This window comes from Ovis canadensis, chromosome 2 (assembly GCF_042477335.2).
Source record: "Ovis canadensis isolate MfBH-ARS-UI-01 breed Bighorn chromosome 2, ARS-UI_OviCan_v2, whole genome shotgun sequence".
Taxonomy (NCBI): domain Eukaryota; kingdom Metazoa; phylum Chordata; class Mammalia; order Artiodactyla; family Bovidae; genus Ovis; species Ovis canadensis.
Window position 1 is genome coordinate 89,698,966 of NC_091246.1, and position 25,580 is coordinate 89,724,545.

Sequence of the window (25,580 nt, forward strand, 5' to 3'; positions counted from 1 at the left end):
CTGTATGGCAGAGATTGGGTTAGTTTGACTGGGTGTAGAATTCTGCATTTGGAGCCATTTTTCTCCAAAATCTTGTTGGTTTTCTTCCATTGGTTCTACAGCGTGAAGTCCTGCTATGAAGAAATCCAAAGTTATTCTGCTTCCTGAAATCCTGAGTGTATGTTTCTGTGAATCTAATGTTGGTTTTAATTTTTCCTCTCTGGAAGCTTTTAGAATCTTCTCTTTGCCCTGGTACTCTGTAATTTCAATGAAGATGTGTATTGGTGTGAACCTTTTTTCATCTGTTGAACTGTTAATTGATGGCTTTTTAAAATGTGGAAATCAAGGCCCTTGAATTCTGGGGAATTTTCTTTATTATTTTGTCATTAATTTCTTTCCCTCTACTGATCTGCTCTTTCTTTCTGGAACTTCTGTTACTTGGACCCCGAATTCTGTACTGGTCTTACATTTTTCAGGGCTTCCCTGGTGGCTCAGAGGGTAGAGCATCTGCCTGCAATGTGGGAGACCTGGGTTCGATCCCTGGGTCAGGACGATCCCCTGGAGAAGGAAATGGCAGCCCACTCCAGTGTCCTTGTCTGGAGAATCCCATGGACGGAGGAGCCTGGTAGACTACAGTCCACCAGGTCGCAAAGAGTCACATGACTGAGAGACTTCACTTCACTTACATTTTTCTTTTCTTTCCCTGCTTTCTTCTCTCTACACTTTTACTTCACTTTCAAGGTGATTTCCTTAACGTTATCTTTCACCTTTTTTTTGTTGTGCTAACATGTATTTAAATTCAGATGCTCTTAATGTTTTCTAAATGTTCCTCTGGAATTGTAGCTTCATAGTGAGATTCTTTTTCCCCTGCTAAGCTGCTAAGTCACTTCAGTCATGTGACCCCACAGACGGCAGCCCACCAGGCTCCCCCGTCCCTGGGATTCTCTAGGCAAGAAGACTGGAGTGGGTTGCCATTTCCTTCTCCAATGTGTGAAAGTGAAAAGTCAAAGTGAAGTTGCTCAGTCATGTCCAACCCTCGGTGACCCCATGGACTGCAGCCTTCCAGGCTCCTCCATCCATGGGATTTTCCAGGCAAGAGTACTGGAGTGGGGTGCCATTGCTCTACCCTCTGAGCCCTAGAGAGCATGTAAATATTCACTTAGATTTTTTTCTAGATTGTCTTTTTTTTTTTTTGATATTTAATTCCTAAATCCATTTGGAATTTTTTTTCTTTCATAGTAGTGTGTTAGGATTTCTCTTCCCCATTAACTAATCAGTTTTTCTAAAAACCATTCATGGATTAATCATTATCATCTTTTTTTTTTCTATTGGTTTGCACCATTTCTATCATGGATGTCACTGTCAGTGTCTACTTGCTAACATTCATCTTTCTAGTCTTATATTTTTCCTTGATGCAGAAGATTAGGCAGGATAGGAGTTTACTAAATCTGTTTTGTGTCATTCCTTAATGATACCCTGTCTGCTCCAAGCAATTGAATGTCTTCTTATTCATTGTTGTAAGACATTTATATCAATCCTTTTTTATGTTTCTGGCTTTTTTCATTAATTTTACTTCATCCTGGGTGTGAATCTTTTTGGTTAATATAGCTTTCTAGTCACGTCATTTGTTTACCATTATTCTTGTAAATAAACCCTGTTTAATGTTCAGGCTTTCATTTGAGACTGAATTGCAACCTTATACAATTTATGGTATAAAATATCTACCACTTATGTATACTTCAAAAGTTTTTTGTCAGTGAAAAAGGAAAGTGAGGGTTTGGAGTCGTACTTTATGTTCAGCCTATTTGTATTGTCCATTTAATCTTTTTTTGCTTCAAAGGTACTATGAATTGGCTCACATTTACCATTGTCAGTCTTGCATAGTTTTTATTCCAATAAATTCATCCAACTGTCATAGCTTTGGGATACTTGAGCAATTTACTATTTTAATAAATTCAAAAACATCGACTCTAGTTTTATTATATAGTTGCTTACCTCACTGAGCTGTATTTAATTATATCTCATTCTTGGAGGGCATTCAAACTCCTCCTTTCAGCTCTCCAATGTAAGACTCATTGCCAGTGGCACACACAGTGGTAGAAATTGACTGTTCTGAATTGAAAGGAAAAATAAACACATTATGCTTTACTTATGGGACATTGGCTTTTAACTGTGTTCTACCAGTCAGACTAAGAATGGTTTAGATCTTACCATGATAGAAGTGTATTAGGGCTTCCCTGAAAGCTCACTTGGTAAAGAATCCACCTGCAATGCAGGAGACCTGGGTTTGATCCCTGGACTAGGAAGATCTGCTGGAGAAGGGAAAGGCTACCCACTCAAGTATTCTGGCCTGGAGAATTCCATGGTACAGACAATGGGGTCACAAAGATTCAGACCGGACTGAGCGACTTTCACTTTCACACTTTCATGATAGGAATGTAAAACAAACTTTTGTTTAGGAAGGAAATTTTATGCTTACAGGAATTTACTCATTATAGTTGTTATTTAGATCAAGTTTTTAAAATATTAGCAATTGAAATAAGTTGTGGTTTTATTCCTTTGTCCCACTGGTATTTACATCTAATAGCATGATGATTACTTTTGTCAACAATTAAGTTTTCTTATACCACTTTCTAAATATATAGATTGTCAGACTCTGAGAGAGAAATTCAGACCAAGGAGACTAACCTAGAAATTAAGTTTAGGTAGAGAAAGGTCACAGTTATTTTCTTCCAGGTATTTCAAACTCTTCCAGTGATATGGTACTTGAGTTGATCCATTCTCGTTTGTGGTATTTCCTTGTTTATTCTTTGCTCGGAGCTCCTATGTTGATGAACTTATTTTTCTATGTACTGGAAAACTCTTAGCTCAGATTCTAAAGATGTTCTGATAATATTGATATCCTGGTAACACTTAACCTAAGAGGTAAGTTTTTGTGATTCAGAGTTGTGGTCAGAGTACTGTCTCTAGGTACTTTTCTTTGCAAATGGTAGGCTTTTAATAATTGTGTACCAAATGAAATATCTGCAGCACTGTTATAAGATCTATCTTGCATATAGAATTTGAGCAGATAAAGAAATTAGGAGTGGTTTTTGCATTCTGAAAGCACTTACGATATGCTGGGACCTGAGATGCAAAGACGATGAAGATGTCCCCCTATTTTTGGTAAGCCAAACTGGCAAGTACATGGGCTCTTCAGAGTTAAATTGCTTTGCTTTAGTCCCAACTCCAATATGTTCTACTCTGTTATTAATACCTTGGGCAAATTATTTGGCTTTTACAAACTTCAGTTTTATCATTTGAAACATGATAATCATGATTTCTATTAAGTGCTAAGGAGAGCATTTGTAGTCACTGTTCAGTAGATGTTAGATGTTACTAACATCTCCTCTAATGAGTCATTATGGATCATATGCTCAAGCTGAATTGAAATAAAGCTAGAGTGAATATCAAACAGGAAGAAGATTGCCTAGTTGAGGCAATCTTTCTTCCCTTGACCTTATTTGACTCGCAAAGGTTAAAGTTCAAGACCCTAAGCCACTTACTTAGTTATAACATTATGGTATAATATGAACCACAGAAGAAAAAGAAATTACACTGTGTTTAGATTTCTTTGATGTTGCTGCATTTCTTCAGATTCTTATAAGAAAAAGAAATGATTAGCTTTTTAGCACGTCCGTCAGTGAACTGTTTTCTACTGTGTTACTGAAATAATAAGTAATATTGTGAGTAGACATGTCAAATAATTTAGGAAGATGGAATTAACTGATGTTCAAAAACACCATAGTACATTATGTACCTTTTTTTTTTGTAAAATAAATCACTAAAAAAAACTCTTTCACTGTTAAAATTATTTAAGAATTCTTTTATGTTTCTGTTTGTATGTACCATCCTAGCATATTCACTCTTTGTTTTATAAAATTTCACATTTTGCCAAATCACTATGCAGTACCCTCGAAACTCACACATGTACACTAAATCGAGTGCTCATCAATACAAATTTTAATTCATGTTTTATCTTTTCACTTCTGACTTAACACGTAATGTTACCACTGTTTTATAAATGGCAAATACCTTTGTATACATAAAATTACTTCCATTTTTTTCATAGGACAGTCTTGTGTGAAGATATTTCAGCAATTATCTAAGGGAGTTTATAAAATATGATCTAGGAAAATTCACTTTATATTTCAGATCTAGTTTTATAAAACATAAGTCAGAAAAGTTAAAGAAAACCAGATACCACTTTGGATATTTACCTCTTACTTCCATATGATGAACATGCGTTGAATTTTTTTTTCACTGGTGTCTTAATTTTTTCATGTTAATTTATAACTATCTCTTATATACTGTTAAAATATGAGCTCTCTCATATCTTTTAAAAAGAGGCTAGTTATAGACATTAATTATATCTCTCATCTGGAAACCAGAACGAATAATAACAAAGCCCTCTATATTTCTCAATTTATAAGTGGATAGCACTACTCATGATTTTCATTATAGGACTCTGAAAGATGCTGCTGCTTTCTGCGTAACTTGTACAGTGTTGCCCACATGGATATTTTTTGTGGAATCCAGAGTAAAATTTTTCTACTCTGTTCTTTATATGATTGACTCCAGGGAGATGCTGAGTTTTGTCTCTCCTGCTTTTTTCTTGTATGTTTAGTCCAATTATAGGAAGAAGACTTAACATGATAACTCTTCATCCTATTATATACAGCCTGGAATCTTGTGTTGTTTTCATTTCTCCCAGTATAGAAGGGAGGAGTGAACTGAGATCTGGACTTCCATCCTCTTTCTGTCACTAACTTTGTAATTCCCTCCATGCCTTACCTCTATCATCTGTAAAATAAAGTCGTTTACCTAAATGAACTCAACAAGACTCTTCTGACTCTTAAAAAACAATCCCATGAATTCTTTTAAAAATTGTAGTGAAGAGCAGATAACATAAAATGTACCTTCTTATCAAAAAGAAGGTATACTGTATACAGTTTTTCATCTTGCAAGGCTGAATTTCTGAACCCACTGAGCAAGTCCCCATTTCTCCCTCATCCCAGCTCTTGGTAAGCACATTCAACTTTCTTTTTCTAAGACTGGCTAGTTTAGATACCTCATACGATGGAACCACGCGATATTTGTCCTTCTGTGACTGGCTTGTTTCACATAGCATAATGTCCTCAAGATGTATCCATATCCATATTATAGTATATGACAGGATTTCCTTGTGCTTGTATGTTCCACATTTTCTTTATCTTTCCATCCATTGATAGTATTTAGGTCATTTCCGTCTCCTGGCTGTAGTGAGGAATGCCGCAGTGAACATGGAGGTGCTTAACATCTCTTTGAGATCCTGATTTCAGTTCCTTTGAAATATTTGATTTGAAACATTTTTAATTGCCCATGTGTATTTTATTATAGAAACTGACAGTGCCAGATGAAACAAGTCGAACAATTAAAGTTTCTTGACACTCCGTAAAATATTACAGAAAATCTTGTTTCAATCAGAAGACTATTGTGTTAGAATAAATAGCTAATAGCAACTGAGCAGTTAATTTGTGTGTGTGTGTGTGTGTATGAGTGAATAAATTTTTAAAGAGACTACTACCTGTACTGATATTCTCAGAAGTGGGATTGCATATGTTAGTTTTTAATTTTTTGAGGAACCTCCATATTGTTTTTCATAGTGACTGCACCATTTTCCTTTTTACCAACATTGCTCAAGGGTTGCAGTTTTTCTTCATCCTTGCCAACAGCTGATATTTTCTAGTTTACTGACAGTGGCCATTCTAAGAGATGTCAGGTGATATCTCACCATGGTTTTGATTTGCATTTCCCTGATGCTTAGTGATATTAAGCATCTTTTCATGTGTCTGTGGCCGTTTGTAGTTCTTCTTTGGAAAATGTCTGTTCAAGTCCTTTGTTCATTTTTAAATTTGTTTATTTTTTGCTATTGATGTTTAAATAGTTCAACCGTATTGATTCTGTCTTTATGGCAGAATAATGTTCTATCATATGGGTGTACTGCATTTTATTTATCCCTTCATCAGTTGATGGAGGTTTGCATTGTTTCCACTATTTGGCTGTTGTGAATTACACTGCTGTGAAGGTCCACATGTACGTTTTTGTATGGATATATGTTTTAATTTCTCTTGGGTAAATACCTATGAGAACAGTTACTAAATCATATGGTAATTCTATTCAGCCAATTGAGAAACGGACTGACTGTTTTCCTAAGGGGCTTCACCATTTAACTTTCCCACCGACAGTGTATGAAGGTCCTGATTTCACCACATCCTTGTCGGTATTTACTATGATATGTCTTTTCAAGTCATCCTATTTGGTATGAGGTGGCATATTATTTGGTTTTGATTTGCATTTATGTCATGGTTAATGCTGGTTGAATACTTTTTTCCTGTCTTTATTGGTCATTTGTTTGTCTTCTTTGGAGAAATACCTATTCAGATCCGTTGCTCTTTTAAAATTGGATTATTCGTCCTTTATTATGGAGGATTCTTGATATATTTATATTCTGGATATGTAAGTCCCTCATTAGATGTATGATTTGCAGATATTTTCTTCCATTCCGTGGGTTCTTTTTATTTTCATTTTCTTTATAGTGTCTTAAAAAAACCTTTTTTTTTGTTGGCATATAGTTGCCTTACAATGTTGAGTTAGTTACTGGTATACTACAAAGTGAACCAGCTATATGTATACATACACATCCCCTCTTTTTTGGATTTCCTTCCCACTTAGGTCACCACAAAGTGCTGAGTGGAATCCCTGTGCTTATACAATAGATTCTCATTAATTATCTATTTTATACATAATAGTGTATATGTGTCAACCCCAGTCTCTCAGTTCATCCCACCTCCTCTCTAATTGCCCCTCCGCCTCCCCCCTCCTCCCCCACTATCCATATGTCCATTCTCTGTCTGTGTCTCTGTTTCTGCTTTGCAAATAAGTTCACTGTATCGTTTTCTAGATTCCACATATAAGTGATATTATGTGAATTTGTTTTTATCTTTCTGACTTACTTCACTCTCTAAGGCAGTCACTAGGTCCACCTACATGTTTGTGAATTCCACAATTTCATTCCTTTTATAGTGTCTTTTGCCTGGAAAATCCCATGGATGAAGGAGCCTGGTGGGCTGCAGTCCATGGGGTCGCTGAGGGTCGGACACGACTGAGCGACTTCACTTTCACTTTTCACTTTCATGCATTGGAGAAGGAAATGGCAGCCCACTCCAGTGTTCTTGCCTGAAGAATCCCAGGGATGGGGGAGCCTGGTGGGCTGCCATCTATGGGGTTACACAGAGTCAGACACGACTGAAGTGACTTAGCAGCAGCAGCATAATGTCTTTTGAAGGACAAATATTTTTAATTTGATAAAATATATTTTATTTTGTTGCTCATGCTTTTGGTGTCATATCTAAGAAGGCTTTGCCTAACTCAAGTTCAGAAAGATCTACTCCTATATTTTCTTTAAGAGTTTTACAGTTTTTGTTCTTACATTTTAGTCTAAACTCTATTTTGAGTTAATTTTTGCTCAAAAATTATTAATGTAGTATGAGGAAGAAGTCCAAATTAATTCTCTTGTAGGTTAGTTTTCAAAATCCGACACCATTTTTCAAAGACTCTTCTTTCTCCATCATGTTTTCTTGGCCTGTCTAAAATCAATTAAGATAAATGACTAGTTTTATTTCTAGATACTGAGTTCTATTTCATTGATCTATATTTACATTCTTATTCCAGTACCACAATATTTTGATTGCTGTAACTTTGTAGGACATTTTGTATTTGAGAAAGTTGAATGTTCAAACTTCATTCCTTTTCAAGATTGTTTTGGTTCTTCAGGATCACTTTTTCATATGAATTTTAGGATTAATTTCTCAATTTTGGCAAAGAGGCTAGCTGGAATTTTGATAGAGTTTATATTGCATCTGTAGATGTATTTGGGAAGTATTGCCATTTTAATAATAAAAGGCATCCAATCAAACAACAAAAAAAAAGGCTGGATGGCATCACTGACTCGATGGATGGGAGTCTGAGTGAACTCCGGGAGTTGGTGATGGACAGGGAGGCCTGGCGTGCTGCTATTCATGGGGTCACAAAGAGTCGGACACGACTGAGGAACTGAACTGAACTGAACTGAATCAAAAAATGATTTGCTTTTCTTATTTTATTGTGGTATGCATAGGGATTGAAATATGAACCTGCAAGGAATTTTTTGTGTATTAATTCCAATAAAGTACAATTGATTTTAATTATTTTGTTTTGGAATAGCTTCACTGAATATTTCATTATTCAGTGCTCATTAAAATTGTAAGCTTCTTCTTCTTCTTCTTTTTTTTTTAAAGAATTTGTAAGCTTCTTTAGGGCAGGATAGATCATAAGTATTTTTTATTACAAAGGATTAATGTTGTGATTTAAGCACCAAAAACCCTAGAGTATTTAAACATGTATAAATGGATAGAACAAGAGCTCACAAGTAATTTAAAAATAAATAGGATATTAGTGATACTGTGACTTTATCATTAACAACAAATGGCTAACTGGCATTTTTTGTCTTTTAATTCATATATATTCATAGTATTCCTTTGGAGAAAAATGAAATAATGATTGCTTTATAGATTGATTTCTTTTAAAAGGCATAATTTGTATGTTCTTTAAATTCATTTTAGGTACCGAATCTGATTCCAGTTTTGATGTTCAAATTAGGAAGACCACTGGCACCTGTGTTATACAATGATATCTTGTATACTTTACCTACACTTGGTGTTCACAAGGTTTGTATATTAACCAATTTACTTGGGAGCAGAAAGAAAGTGAGGCATGAAGAATACATTGAATTTTGTTTCTTATCATGTGAAATTTTGACCCTTTAATTTTGCTGCGATCACTACTTCCTTTGTTGGGCCAAAAATATTCATTAAAATATTTAAGAATTAGTTTCTAAAATCACCTTTTCATCATGTTTTCCCACTGGATATATTGTCTGACATAGGATCTTTATGCGCCCAGAATTGCTAACTAGCTCCTCCCAAAGATATCTCTGACCTCTGAAAAGATAGGTAATACTGTAATAAGCTTCCGTTTCAGTCTTTATTTTATAATAAGAGGTTTTAAAGTTTTTTTTGTTACCATTGGGATTTTATTCGCATTTGCATTTATGAAACCAAAGTTTCTTGAATGTTTTTTAGGTGTGCATAGGACAGATTCTACGAGTAATTCAACTTCTTGGAACCACTCCACAACTAAAAGCTGTCACTTTGCGCTTGTTGACATCTTTGTGGGAAAAACAGGTATGCTCAGATACACACTTGTGTGGATATTAAGCATGTCCCTTTCACTGAAGAAAACAAATTTTGTCATTATGCATGACAGTGCTTTGATATAGTGATATTAGTGAGTGGCATAAATGATTGCATTGAGAAATTTTAATTTAGTGTTGTACTTTTGATCTATGAAGCTGTCAGTTGTGATTGACTCTCAGAGAGAAATTGAGAATAGAAAATCATCTTGTTTCCTTAATTTTGAAATCTGTTTTTCCATTTTTGTGAAAAAGTAATAGAAATTTAAGTGATTAGAGCCTTTGTAATTAAAGTGAGATTTTGCCACTTTTTTCCTAGTTTTATGAAATGAACAGTACATAGATCTGCAAGAAAATCTCTAGCAATCATAACAGCATTCTTCTTTGCTGATTAGAAGAAATACATTATAATTTGCAATGCAAATATAAGATTTAGAGGTGAAAATGTTTCATAGAAGGAGATAATGATTATTCAACTCAAGTTGTAAAATTACCTTTTTTGTGAAACTGCCTTCTTAGGATCGTGTCTACCCTGAACTGCAGCGTTTCATGGCCATGTCCGATGTGCCCTCTCTGTCTGTGGGCAAGGAAGTCCAATGGGAGAAACTAATTGCTAAAGCAGCATCAATTAGAGACATATGTAAGCAAAGGTAAGACACACTTGACCCTTGGGAATGTATATCATGATACATATTTTTGCATTTATACATATATATATAAATGCATGATATATTTTTGCATTTATTTTGCATGATATATATTTATATTTAATCTTTTTATTGCAAGCAAGACACTCGGAAAGATAGGCAGAGTATATTTAAGTAAGAATAAATGAATATTAAGCACAAGTGTCTGACTGTAAAATTTAGTAACATCAGACAATTACTTTGAGTAGCAGGCATGTCTTTTCAGGTCTAATCTTATATCTAGGTTTAGCAGATATTTATATCCTTTTCTGGATAATAATTTAATGTTGTAATAAAACATAAGATGTTATGTTTTGTATTTTTCTATATATCAGTTCCTGAAACCTAAGCAGTGGGTTATAGGTCAAATTGTTCTTTATTATAGTCTCCTTACTGATGCTTGATTTTTTTTGATTTATGAATGATAAATGCTGGAGAGGATATGGAGAAAAGGGAATTCTCTTCCACTATGGCTGGATATGTAAATTGACACAGCCACTGTGGAGAACAGTATAGAGATTCCGTAAAAACCTATGCTTGATTTTTATAAGATGTTTAAATAGAGAAGGCCTTATTTGTGACTCATTGAATGGAATTAATTGTTAGGAAATATTACAGGGAAGGAAATGATCTTGAATTCTTGTATATGCTCTGGGGTTTAAAAAGACTTGAAGATATTAGGGAGATGCTGCTGCTCTTCTAGGTTATGGGTTAATAGCTAGGCAGGAGTTCCTAAGGTTGAAATAACACTAAGCAGAGCTCCACCTCATCAGATTTTTATTTTCTTGAATTAGGCCAAAATCTTTAATGAGGAAATAGATTTAATACATTTGAAATAGTTTGTAATCTCGCAGTTTCATGTTGATTGAACCACTGCACTGTAGAATTCTTAGAGCATAATCCTCACTTTTGTCAATGATGACACTGCGAATGGTACTTCCTGAAGCTTTACAATGAATGAGTTGGCCTGGATGCTGATAAATACAGATGATTCCTGTGTTAGGTAAAATCTCAGATTAGACTGTATTTAAGCCTTAGCAGTTTTGTGTCTTTTCTAAGCTCCAACCTTTTGGCAACACAAAAAATCACTTGGTCTAAAAGTTATACACATGTATCCCAAGATCTCAGAGTTTAGATTCTCTTGAGGTATTGGCATGGAAAAAATTAAGAGATGAAAGCCGACATTTTAATTTTACATACTTAAAGCTGAGGCTCAGGAGAGGTTAAATATCAGACCAGATCAGAATCTGTCAAAAACTTATTTAGTGCACCTGTCAGTTACCACCTCAAGATCTATCAAAATTTTCCATTTTTGCTGAATGATTTCCTTTGGTGGATTTCATAGAATTCAATCAAGCAATTTTTTAATTTACATTTTGTTAAGTGGAGAGAAATATATCACTGAGGAGGGTTATAAGGAATGCAGACCTGAGCGTTTCTTTATGAAGTTAAAAGCGTTCTAGAGATAGCGCAATATATGTGCAATAGAGGAATGAGAGGAAGAAGAGTCACTGAATCTGGCGCAGTTCCTGACATGAGATAAGTGCTCAGTCAGTTATAGTTCATATTATTAACTTTATCATCATACACTGTCATCATCATGATAGGCATAACCATCTAAGTTTGTAACACTGCTATAATCAGTCATCTTCTGATCTCATAACCCTGGCTTTACTGATGATCTCAATAAGGTAAGTCATTTCTTTTCACTACTACTATAGACTTGAGTTTTTGTTGATTGAGACAATAGGGTTTTTTTTCTTCACATTCTTCTTTTTCTTGGCTCTGCCACACAGCATGTGAGACACTCCTTCCCCAACAGGGATCAAACTCATGCCCCTGTAGTGAAAACACAGAATATAGACTATATAGGTTTTGTGATTCAAGGAGAATAAAATTTGTTAATAAGTGTCTTCTTTTTTGGGTAATAATATGAAAAATTAGCCTGAAGTTACAGAAGGAATGATGAAGTTGCAAATCTTTGAAAAAAAAAGCATATGGTTTTTTTGTTGCTGCTGCTGCTGCTTCTAAGCCACTTCAGTCATGTCCGACTCCGTGCAACCCCACAGACGGCAGCCCTCCAGGCTCCCCCATCCGTTGAGGGTCCACGTTTAACAGGCATGAGGGTAAAGAAAAGCACTACTGTTTTTTATTCAGGCAAAAGACCTTGGAGCAGTAATATAGCTCTTTGACTTTAATCTTGTGTCTAAATGTCATTTGTTGTAGGCCATATCAGCATGGTGCAGATATGTTGGCAGCTATTTCCCAGGTGCTGAATGAGTGTACTAAGCCTGACCAAGCTACTCCAGCAGCCTTGGTGTTACAAGGTCTTCATGCACTCTGCCAAGCTGAGGTGGGCTTTTTTGAATTGTTTTTAATTTGGTTTGTATAATTTGGAAGAAAATAATTTACAAGGCATTGTGCTTAAAAGGATGTAAGATAAATTCTAGTAACTGAAAGTCAGACTGTTTATATCTAGAGATCTTTCTTTGTTCAGCAGAGTGAAGCAAGATTGTCTACAAATTCTCTGTAAAGGGGAGTCTTGAAACATGTATACATTCTCTAGAGGCTAAAGAAAATCATGCTTTACTTTCTTCTTCATTGTTATCTCTTCTTGATAGTATAAAGTGAATAATGCTTATAGAAGAAATCTTGAGTATATTTGCTTCTTGGTTCTGTGATTAGAGAGCTTTAGAAGCAGAGGAGGTGAGCAAATTGACATGGTATCTCAGTTTTATAGATAGCAAAAACTTTTGTTGGCTTGAAGATTGGCCGAAGATTCTTCCTTTCCTGGTGATCGTATTGGGTAGGATGGATTAATGTTAGAACTGAGCCTCTAAATCTTCTTCTGAACTTAAGACTGCTTCCAAAAGTACAGTGCAACAAAGGGAATCTTTAATGTTTTGGAGAAATGTAGTAATTACATCAAAGGTCATTCACTGACCAAACAAAATTTTTTTAATATTTTTATGCAGTCTTGTAAGTAGCTTTATTATTATTTTTAATGGAAGTTAATTTATAATATATTAGTTTCAGGTGTACAGCATAGTAATTCAATACTTGTATGGATTATATTCCCTTTAAGTTATTAAAAAAATAATGGCTAAATTTCCCTGTGCTATACAATAATATTCTTGTTGCTTATTTATTTTATGTGTAGTATTTTTAATGTGTAGTATTTTGTATCTCTTAATCCGATCCCCTTACCTTCCCTCATCCCCCTCCTTCTCCCCACTGAGAATCACTTGTTTTCTGTATCTGCGAGTCTGTTTCTAATTTGTTATATGCATTTGTTTGCTTTATCTTTTAGTTTCCACATATAAGTGATAACATAGTGTATTTATCTTTCTGTGTCTGACTTATTTAGATAATTCAGACACAGAATGTATTCATACAACAATATGTATGAATTTAGATTCATATACATTGTTGCAGATTACAGAATTTCATTCTCTTTTATGGCTGAGTAATAGCTGACTGTGGCTCAGATCATGAACTCCTTATTGCCAAATTCAGACTTAAATTGAAGAAAGTAGGGAAAACCACTAGACCATTCAGCTCAGTTCAGTTCAGTCACTCAGTCGTGTCCGACTCTTTGAGACCCCATGAACTGCCAGCACGCCAGACCTCCATGTCCATCACCAACTCCTGGAGCCCACCCAAACCCATGCCCATTGAGTTGGTGATGCCATCCAACCATCTCATCCTCTGTCGTCCATTCTCCTCCCGCCTTCAATCTTTCCCAGCATCAGGGTCTTTTCAAATGAGTCAGCTCTTTGCATCAGGTGGCCATTCAAGTATGACCTAAATCTAATCCCTAACGATTATACAGTAGAAGTGAGAAATAGATTTAAGGGACTAGATCTGATAGAATGCCTGATGAACTATGGACAGAGGTTCGAGACATTGTATAGGACACAGGGAGCAAGACCATCCCCAAGAAAAAGAAATGCAAAAAAGCAAAATGGCTGTCTGAGGAGGCCTTACAAATAGCTGTGAAAAGAAGAGAAGCCAAAAGCAAAGGAGAAAAGGAAAGATATACCCATTTGAATGCCGAGTTCCAAAGAATAGCAAGGAGAGATAAGAAAGCCTTCCTCAGCAATCAGTGCAAAGAAATAGAGGAAAACAGTAGAATGGGAAAGACTAGAGATCTCATCAAGAATATTAGTGATACCAAGGGAATATTTCATGCAAAGATGGCCTTAGTAAAGGGCAGAAATGGTAAGGACCTAACAGAAGATATTAAGAAGAGGTGGCAAGAATACACAGAAGAACTGTACAAAAAAGATCTTCACGACCCAGATAATTATGATGGTGTGATCACTCACCTGGAGCCAGTCATCCTGGAATGTGAAGTCAAGTGGGCCTTAGCAAGCATCACTACGAACAAAGCTAGTGGAGGTGATGGAAATCCTGTTGACCTATTTCAAATCCTAAAAGATGATGTTATAAAAGGGCTGCACTCAATATGCCAGCAAATTTGGAAAACTCAGCAGTGGCCACAGGACTGGAAAATGTCTGTTTTCATTCCAATCCCTAAGAAAGACAGTGCCCAAAGAATGCTCAAACTACTGCACAATTGTACTCATCTCACATGCTAGTAAAGTAATGCTCAAAAGTCTCCAAGCCAGGCTTCAGCAATACGTGAACCTTGAACTTCCAGATGTTCAAGCTAGATTTAGAAAAGGCAGAGGAACCAGAGATCAAATTGCCAACATCTGTTGGATCATTGAAAAAGCAAAGGAGTTCCAGAAAAACATCTATTTCTGCTTTATTGACTATGCCAAAGCCTTTGACTGTGTGGATCGCAATAAACTGTGGAAAATTCTGAGAGAGATGGGAATACCAGACCACCTGACCTGCCTCTTGAGAAACCTATATACAGGTTAGGAAGCAACAGTTAGAAGTGGACATGGAACAACAGACTGGTTCCAAATAGGAAAAGGAGTAAGTCAAGGCTGTATATTGTCACTTTGCTTATTTAACTTATATGCAGAGTACATCATGAAAATGCTGGACTGGAAGAAGCACAAGCTGGAATCAAGACTGCTGGGAGAAATAGCAATAACCTCAGATATGCAGATGACACCAGCCTTATGGCAGAAAGTGAAGAAGAACTAAAGAGCCTCTTGATGAACGTAAAAGAAGAGAGTGAAAATGTTGGCTTAAAGCTCAGCATTCTGAAAACTAAGATCATGGCATCCGGTCCCATCACTTCATGGGAAATAGATGGGGAAACAGTGGAAACAGTGGCAGACTTTGTTTTTTGGGCTCCAAAATCACTGCAGATGGTGACTGCAGCCATGAAATTAAAAGACTCTTACTCCTTGGGAGACAAGTTATGACCAACCTAGACAGCATATTAAAAAGCAGAGACGTAGATGTCCATCAGCAGATGAATGGATAAGAAAGCTGTGGTACATATACACAATGGAGTATTACTCAGCCGTTAAAAAGAATTCATTTGAATCAGTTCTGATGAGATGGATGAAACTGGAGCCGATTATACAGAGTGAAGTAAGCCAGAAAGAAAAACACCAATACAGTATACTAACATATATATATGGAATTTAGAAAGATGGCAATGACGACCCTGTATGCAAGATAGCAAAAAAGACACAGCTGTGTATAACGGACTTTTGGACTCAGAGGGAGAGGGAGAGGGTGGGATGATATGGGAGAATGGCATTCTATCATGTATACTATCATGTAAGAATTGAATCGCCAGTCTATGTCTGACGCAGGATACAGCATGCTTGGGGCTGGTGCATGGGGATGACCCAGAGAGATGTTATGGGGAGGGAGGGGGGAGGGGGGTTCATGTTTGGGAACACATGTAGGAATTAAAGATTTTAAAATTAAAAAAATAAAAAACTATATAAAAAAAAAAAAAGCAGAGACGTTACTTTACCAACAAAGATCCGTCTAGTCAAGGCTATGGTTTTCCAGTAGTCATGTATGGATATAAGAGTTGGACTATAAAGAAAGCTGAGTGCAGAAGAATTGATGCTTTTGAGCTATGGTATAGAAAAGACTCTTGAGAGTCCCTTGGACTGCAAGGAGATCCAACCACTCCATCCTAAAGGGAATCAGTCCTGAGTGTTCATTGGAAGGACTAATGTTGAAGGTGAAACTCCAATGGTTTGGCCACCTGATGTGAGTAGTTGACTCATTTGAACAAACTCTGATGCTGGGAAAGATTGAGGGCAGGAGAAGGGGATGACAGAGGATGAGATGGCTGGATGGCATCACTGACTCAATGGACATGAGTTTGAGTAAACTCCGGGAGTTGGTGATAGACAGGGAGGCCTGGCATGCTGCAGTCTATGGAGTTGCAAAGAGTCAGACACAACTGAGAGACTGAACTGAATATTCCATTATGTATATTTGGAATACGCATACACACACACAGACACACACACACAGACACACACATACCACATTTTTTACATTTATCTGTTAACTTAGAGCAAAGTCTTTTAGTTTTTCACCATTTTACAATTGAGTGTAATGTAGGTTTGTAATACCTGACCTTTACTATGTTATGATGTATTTCTTTTTCACCAACTTTGAGACTTTTCTATCTTGAATGGATATTGAATTTTGTGAAATACTTTTTATGCATGATAGAGATGATTGGAGAAGGAAATGGCAACCCACTGCAGTCGTCTTGCCTGGAGAATTCCATGGATAGAGGAGCCTGGTGGGCTCCAGTCCATGGGGTTGCAAAGAGTTGGACACGACTGAGCGACTATCACTCATAGAGATGATCATGTGGTTTTTATTTTTTTCTTAGTGTGATGTTCCACATTTATTTGCCAATGTTAAATTATCCTCACATTCCTAGAATTAATCCTACTTGATCATGGTATGTGATTATTTTTGTATACCATTGGATGAAGTTGCTAATAATTGTTTAAGGGGTTTTTGTATCTATAGTTATCAAAGTTATTGGCCTGAAACTTTCTTTTTTGTAGTGTCTGTCTGGCTTTGGTATAAGGATAGTGTTAGTCTTGTAGAGTAAATTTGTGAGTGTTCATTCTCTTCAGTTCTTTTGACTAGTTTGAGAAGGATAGGTATTAGCGCTTCTTTATGTTTTGGGTAATATTCTCCTGTGAAACCCTCTGATGCTGGACTTTCTTTGCTGGGAATTTTTTTTTATTAGAAATTCATTTTCACTTGTAGTGATTAATTTGTTCAGATTGTCTGTTTCTTCCTGATTCAGTCTTAACAGTTTGCATGTTTCTAGAAATTTGTTCATTTCTTCTAGATTGTTCGATTTGTTGACATATAACTATTTGTAGTATTGTCTTATGATTTTTTGTAACTCTGTGGTATCAATTGTTATTTCTCCTCTTCAGTTCTTTTTTTTTTTTTTTTTTTTTTGGTCCTCTCTCATTTCTTTTTGATGAACCTGGCTATAGTTTATGAGTTTTGCTTATCTTTTCAAAAAATCAGCTCTTGGTTTCATTGATCTTTTTGTTTTTGTTTTTATGCCACTAATTTATTTATTTCCTCTCTGTTCTTTATTCTTACCTTCCTCCTGGTGACTTTGAGCTTTGTTTGTCCTTTTTCTAATTCATTTAGATGGTAGGTTGGGTTGGTTATTTGAGATTTTTCTTATTTTCTGAGGAAGGGCTGTGTCACTGTAAACTTCCATCTTAGAACTGCTTTTGCTGCATCTCGCAGATTTGGGGAAATTGTATTTCCATTTTCAGCTGTCCCAGGGTATTTTCAGATTTCCTGTTTGATTTGTTCATTGACCCTTTGTTTTTTGGTAGCATATTGTTTAGTCTCCAGGTATTTGTATTTTCTCAGTTTTCTTTCTGTAATTGATTTCAAGTTTCATACTATTGTGTTCGGAAAAAAACATTTTGACAGAATTTATATCCTCTTAAACTTGTGATTTGTGGCCTAGAATTTGCTCTCTTCTGGAAAATGTTCCATGTGCACTTGAAAAGAATGTGTATTTTTCTGCTCTGGGATGGAACATCTTGGAGATATCTATTTAAGGCCACCTGGTTTATTGTGTCATTTAAAACTATGGTTGCTTTATTGATTTTCTTGTCTAAAAGATGTGTTTATACACCCATTGATGTGTATGGAGTGTAAACGTTTCCTATTATTATCATTTTATTGTTGATTTCCCCCACATGTCTGTTAGTATTTGCTTTATATATTTAGCACTAGTCACTCAGTCATGTCCATTCTTTGCGACCCCATGAATTGTTGCCTGCCAGGCTCCCCCGTCCATGGGATTTTCTAGGCAAGAATACTGGAGTGAGTTGGTATTTCCTTCTCCAGGGGGTATTCACGAGCCAGGGATCGAGCCTGGGTTTCCCACATTGCAGGCAGACCCTTTACCATCTGAGCCACTAGGGAAGCCCCTTATGTATTGTATTGGGTACATATATATCAAGGAGTGTAACACCTTCTTCTTGTACTTAAGTCTTTATCATTATATAAGGCCCTTCCTTGTCTTTTGTTAAAAGCTTTGTTTTAAAATTCTATTTTGTCTGAAATGAGTACTGCTACACCTGCTTTCTTGTCATTTCTGGTTGTATGAAATATCTTTTTCCTTCCCTTTGCTGTTACTCTGTGTGTGCCCCTCTGGAGTGAATCTCTCGTAAGCAACATGTAGACATGTAGACATCTTTTAGTCAGTCAGCCACCTGATGTCTTTTGGTCGGGACATTTGGTCTGTTGACATTTAAAATGATTACTGATAGGCATATACTTATTGCCATTTTGTCACTTGTTTTCCCATTGGTTTTGTAGTGCTCTGCTCCCTTCTTCTGTTTGTTTCTTCCCTTATGGTTTGATTTTCTTTAGTAGTTTTCTTGGGTTTCTTTCTAGTTTTTTTGGTATCTATTGTAGGTTTTTGATTTGTGGTTCATGTATGTTGACCTGTAACCATAGCTACTTGTTTTTAACTGGTAGAATTTGTTTTTCACTGCTTCAGTCAGTCATTTGGAATTGGAAAGTACCACTTTAATAATTGTTTTCATTTCACAATAAATAGTTCTACCATTTGGGAGTATTTCCTTGTCATTATTTTTTCCAAACAGAAATCACCTTGTTTCTGAAACTAAATATAGGACATAATTTTTTTCGGTCATTCCATTGTGATCTCCACCCATCCTTTCCTTTCTATAAGGCTCTGTTGTCTATAAGTGCTTATTAACTCATAAGAAGTGATTTTCCTCATTCCACTTCTGTAAGATATCATTGTTAACTGTAGTTAGTACTGAGGGTATAAAAAATGTTGCCTAAAGTGGTAGAAAGCATCTTTGTTTTCAGATGGACATATTGTCTACCTAGTATATATGTCATTAGCTGAGTGTCCTTTGATTTACTTAACCCCTTTGACCCTTGTTTCCTCAAATGAGGGTGAAATGGCATGACACACAAAATAGATCTAGTAATGTGGGTGATATCTGCCCACATAGGTGCTCTTTAAATGTCAAACTTGTCCCTAAAAAATTGCTTATAGTTCGTGCCTTCAAGGAGAGTCTAAGTAGTTTTTTCATCTTTCCCCTAAAACTCATATAAAATATGATAGTAACTTAGTTTCTTCTCATAAATGGTATCCTAACAGTTCCCTGCCAAAGCTTTTGGTACTTTCTTGTGTGTTGAAAGGAGACCTCTTGAGATTGTTACATTGTAGCCCTAAATCTGTTTCTCCATTCCAAACCACTACTCATAAAGACAGTTCTGAGCCCACTATCAGACACTCTTGGCAATCTGAATCCATTCAGGTTGCTATAATAATAACATAATGAATGGCTTATTAACATCAGTTATTTCTCACAGTTCTGGAGGCTAAAAAGTCCATGATCAAGGCGCTGGCACTTTCACTGTCTGCTGAGGGCCTATTTCCTGATTCATAGCTGTCTTCTCACTATAATTTCACATAGCCAGAGGGGCAAGGTAGCTCTCTGTAATCTCCGTATAGGCGCACTAATCCCTGGCATGAAGGCTCTACCCTCAAGACCTAATCTCCTTCCAAAGATCTCATTTCCTAATACCACCACCTTGAGGATCAGGATATCAACATCTGAATTTAGGGGGGTAGGTACAAGCGTTCATTATTATAGAAAATAACATCTTTTTAATGGAAAGAACATGTTTAATTTTTGTAACTTTCTATTTTGTATTGGGGTATAGCCAATTAACAAACAATGTTGAGAAAGTTTCAGGTGAACAGTGAAGGGATTCAGCCATACATATACGTGTATCCATGTACATGTATGTGTGTATGTGTGCTTAGGCATGTCTGACTCTTTTGACCCCACGAACTGTGTAGTCCACCAGACTCCTCTGTCCGTGTAATTTTCCAGGCAAGAATACTGGAGTGGGTTGCCATTTCCTATTCCAGGGGACCTTCCTGACCCAGGAATTGAACCTGCATTTCTTGTGTCTGCTGCACTGACAGCCAGATTCTTTACCACTCCGCCACTGGGAAGCCCATATGTGTATCCATTCTCCTCCAAACTCTCCTTGCATCCAAGCTGCCACGTCACATTGAGCAGAGTTCCATGTGCTATACAGCAGGTCCTTTTTGGTCATCCATTTTAAATACAGAATTGAGGCATCATGTCCTAAGTATTTCATTTAGTAAAGAAAGCCTGTGTCTAATTTGGTACTTCGATGCGTCTTCCCCTGGCTTGGCTAAAGGCCTGTCTCTTACTGTGTTTGTCTTTCTCCACCCACCTCTTTTTTTTTTAATGCTGTAAAATCCAAATCCCATATTCACTGCAAAAATATTTCAACTGAGATGTTACAAATGAGATAAGAATTTAATATATTGTCCTTCTAACAAATATATACTAACCTCTTTAAGTCCTTTTTATAATAAGATGGGCATTCCTAAGTCAAAAAGCAATACCATTAATGAGTTGACTTCATTTTATTATAGGGCTTCCCTGGTAGCTCAGCTGGTAAAGAATTTGCCTGCAATGGGGAAGACCTGGGTTTGATCCCTGGGTTGGGAAGATCCTCTGGAGAAGGGAACAGCTACCCATTCCAGTATTCTGGACTGGAGAGTCCATGGGGTTGCAAAGAGTCAGACATGACTGATACTTATTTTTTATCCCTTCATTTTCATCTCTCTTTCTTGTCTGGGGGAAGAACCCACTATTTTATTGACGCTTACTAGTTGTGAGTAAGTGTTATTTTACCATATTTTCATTATAGATATTACAAATGTCTACAGTTGTGAAATTTGTTGAAACTGCATCACTGTTAATTTTGGTAGTAGAATGTTCTTTTTTATGTTTGGTAATGAATAACTTTATGTTCATCTAAATAGGGCTTCCCTGGTGGCTCAGATGGGAAAGCATCTGCCTACAAGGTGGAAGACCAGGGCTCGATCCCTGGGTTGGGAAGATCCCCTGGAGAAGGAAATGGCAACCCACTCCAGTATTCTTGCCTGGAAAATTCCATGGACTGAGGAGCCTGGTAGGCTACAGTTCATGGGTTTGCAAAGAGTCGGACACTACTGAGCAACTTCACGTCATCTAAATAAATAGAAATAATCTAGTCCCCTGTGGGGGGCCTTATAGTAATAGTAAATCTTTCTCTTTTGCTTAATCTTTCCAAGCTGTGTGTCTGTATGTGTGTGTTCATTATTTGTGGAGCTGCTGCTGTTATGTTCTGTGACGTGTGTTAAAGTTGTAAAATATACTCAACTTGGTGGCCCTTGCCAGGCCACATTTAGTAATTTTGGGCTAATCTTTTGGTGTTTTGCCAGCATGCTATCCACAGAAGCCAACATGAATTCTATGAAGCTATTTATTCTGTCTTTTAATTGATACCATGTGTGAAGCATTGATGGCTGCCAAGAGTTTCAAGAATGAAAATATTCAGCATGGTTATGGATCTTCTTCCCAGAAACATTTGGTAGTGATTTCTCTATTTCTCTGTGGATCTTTTGCTATCAAATATAATTAAGAATATGAAAAGACAACCTAAAACTGTGAAATTTTTAAAAACAATTTGAAGAGAGTAAATTGGATAACCCTATATTTAAAGAGGGCTTCCCTGATAGCTCAGTTGGTAAATAATCTGCCTGTGATGCAGGAGACCCCAGTTCAATTCTTGGATCAGGAAGATCCCCTGGAGAAGGGATAGGCTATCCACTCCAGTATTCCTGGGCTTCCCTTGTGGCTCAGCTGGTAAAGAATCCACCTGCAATGCAGGAGACCTGGGTTTGATCCCTGGGTTGGGAATATCCCCTGGAGAAGGGAAAGGCTACCCTCTCTAGTGTTCTGGCCTGGAGAATATCCATGGTCAGAGGAGCCTGGAGAACTACAGTCCACGAGGTCGCAAAGAGTCGGACACCACTGAGCAACTAAGCACACAGGCTTTCTCATCCTTGCCTTTGTGTTATGAGTTAACTCTTAACTCATGGACAATGGACAATGGACTCTTCAATTTTGAAAGTCATTACGAGACTCATTTGTCCTTGATAGGGTCAGATTCAACCTGTAATTATTGCTGCTTAATCATTTATCATGGTCTCCAGTGAGAGATTGAAAGGATGGATTCCATCTGAATAAAGACAACATATTGTCTTTTGTAACTGGCTTCTTTCACTTAACATATTTATGAGGTTCATCACCTTTAAAGTATGTACCAATACTCCACTTCTTTTTATGATCCAATAATATTTGATGCAACTATCTTATGTTTTATTCATCCATTCATCATTTGATGAGCGTTTGGATTTTTGCTGATTATTATGAATATTGCTGCTGTGAATATTGTGAACATGTTATTGCATGGACGTATGTTTTCATTTTTGAGGGATATATACCTAGGAATAAAATTGCTGGATTATATGGTTACTCTGTGTTTACTGTTTAAGGAGCATCCAGAACTGTTTTCCAAAGTGGCTGTGCTGTTTTATGTTCACACCAGCAGAGTGTGGATGTTCTGATTTCTCCCCATTTCAGCAATGCTTATCTGCTTTTTTGTTTTAACTGTAGCCTTCCTAGTGAGTGGGGGCTTCCCTGGTGGCTCAGAGGGTAAAGAGTCTGCCTGCAATGCAGGAGACCCCAGTTCAATTCCTGGGTCAGGAGGATCCCCTGGAGAAGGAAATGGCAATCCACTCCAGCACTCTTGCCCAGAAAATCCCATGGTTGGAGAAGCCTGGTAGGCTACAGTCCATGGGGTCGCAAAGAGTCGGACGCAACTGAGCGACTTCACTTCACTTCTTCACTTCCTAGTGAGTACAAAGTGTTATCACATGTGGCTTTGATTTGCATTTCCCTGATGACTAGTAATATTGAACATATTTTCACATGTGTGTTGGCCACTTGTGTATCTTTTTGAAGTACTCTATTCAGGTCCTTCACCCAACTCCAGTACTCTTGCCTGGAAAATCCCATGGATGGAAGAGCCTGGAAAGCTGCAGTCCATGGGGCTGCTGAGGGTCAGACACGACTGAGCGACTTCACTTTCACTTTTCACTTTCATGCATTGGAGAAGGAAATGGCAACCCACTCCAGTGTTCTTGCCTGGAGAATCCCAGGGACGGGGGAGCCTGGTGGGCTGCCGTCTATGGGGTCACACAGGGTCGGACACGACTGAAGCGACTTAGCAGCAGCAGCAGCATTCGGGTCCTTTGCATATTTTCTTCTCTGTTGCTTTTAACTTCCCTGCTTTTAACACAGCCCTGGTCAGCTGTGTTATGTTTCATTCCTATAAGAATGATTGATAAAACAATTTTGTCTTCTTGCTTCTAAGAAGCAAAGGATACTGGATACTGGATAAGTATCCTTATAAATAAAGGATACTGGGAAATCATGAATTCTTTTCTGGGCCTTTTACTATAAAGAGAGCTTTTTATGAAGCCATGTGAAATATCAAGTAAAGACACATATGTTCCACTTAGCTATTTTGTCCACAGATGACATTTCCTTTATTTTTATATGAAATTAGCAGAGTGCTTTCAGATGGAAAACTATTAGAGATATTTTAATAATCATAATAGTAAGCACCTATTGACTTCCTGAGTGCTTTCTATGTAGTAAGCACTGTATACTATAATCATTATATTTCTTATATGATTTAATCTTATGGAAAAAAGCTCTTTATGTGATAAAGTACTATTTTCTTCTGGGAGGCTGACAGAGGTTAAATAATTGCCCAGAGTCATCCAGCTAAAATGTTGTAGAGCCAGGATTCAAACCCAGGTCTACCTGAATTCAGAGACAATACGTTAATCACTTACAAAAACCCCACAGCTTTATTGAGATACAATTCGTATCCTGTCACTCTGTGTTTTTGCTGGTCATGTTTTTGTTCATTGCCCTTGTCCTGTTCTGATATTAAATGGATAAGTCTTTTTGTGGCATTAAGTTTGAACTCTTTCCTTTGTACTTCTCTATTTCCTTTATGATACACTAATGCATAAGGTTTCAAATTATTTAGGCTTTGCATAGAGATCCTAATGAAAAAGATATTTGAGCCAAAATAGATTGATTTTTGGTGCTTTATGGGTCATTTATTGAATTTTATATTTTAAAGCTGTATTGACATGTTTCTTCATATATGCATGCTCAGCCACATCTGACTCTTTGAAGTGTTTTTATCCTACTTTAGATTTTTATATTAATAACATCACATTTACTTTGGATAATGAAAGCATCCTTCATCCACATTTCACAAAACCATTTTGATTTTTCCATTTTTCCCACTGTATTTTCTTTGCACATATATTTTATACTTTCCCTCTTCTCAATTTACATCTTACTAGAATGATTTTTGATGTAGCTACAGGTTTTCATGGCTTAATTATTTTCCATTGAGTGAAAGTATCATATGTAATCAAATAATTCATTTTCAATTGGATTCTAGAAGTAATTACGTATGTAAAGTTTTTCCTTTCTTTTGAATTGTTTTCTTGAACTAAATATTTTAGAGTTTTATGGATATTTTATGATCTTATGGTTAGTTTACTTTTTTTTTTATTTTTATTTATTTATTTATTTTTTTTATTTTTTTTTTTAATTTTTAGTTTTTTATTTTTTAAATTTTAAAATCTTTAATTATTACATGCATTCCCAAACATGAACCCCCCTCCCACCTCCCTCCCCAAAACATCTTTCTGGGTCATCCCCATGCACCAGCCCCAAGCATGCTGCATCCTGCGTCAGACATAGACTGGCGATTCAATTCACATGATAGTATACATGTTAGAATGTCATTCTCCCAAATCATCCCACCCTCTCCCTCTCCCTCTGAGTCCAAAAGTCCGTTATACACATCTGTGTCTCTTTCCCTGTCTTGCATACAGGGTCGTCATTGCCATCTTCCTAAATTCCATATATATGTGTTAGTATACTGTATTGGTGTTTTTCTTTCTGGCTTACTTCACTCTGTATAATCGGCTCCAGTTTCATCCATCTCATCAGAACTGATTCAAATGAATTCTTTTTAACGGCTGAGTAATACTCCATTGTGTATATGTACCACAGCTTTCTTACCCATTCATCTGCTGATGGACATCTAGGTTGTTTCCATGTCCTGGCTATTATAAACAGTGCTGCGATGAACATTGGGGTACATGTGTCTCTTTCAATTCTGGTTTCCTCGGTGTG

The 25,580-nt window shown here is 36.7% G+C and overlaps 1 protein-coding gene across 2 annotated transcripts in view; it reads left to right on the forward strand.

Annotated features, from left to right (window-relative positions):
* The window catches only part of FOCAD (focadhesin), a 305,222-nt gene that overhangs the window by 136,929 nt on the left and 142,713 nt on the right, over window positions 1–25,580 (forward strand). For both annotated transcript variants that reach the window (XM_069576651.1, XM_069576652.1), the window contains exons 12-15: window positions 8,661–8,765; window positions 9,180–9,281; window positions 9,809–9,939; window positions 12,202–12,328. In XM_069576651.1, the coding sequence (XP_069432752.1) occupies window positions 8,661–8,765; window positions 9,180–9,281; window positions 9,809–9,939; window positions 12,202–12,328 (465 nt within the window). The remainder of the gene's footprint in view (window positions 1–8,660; window positions 8,766–9,179; window positions 9,282–9,808; window positions 9,940–12,201; window positions 12,329–25,580) is intronic.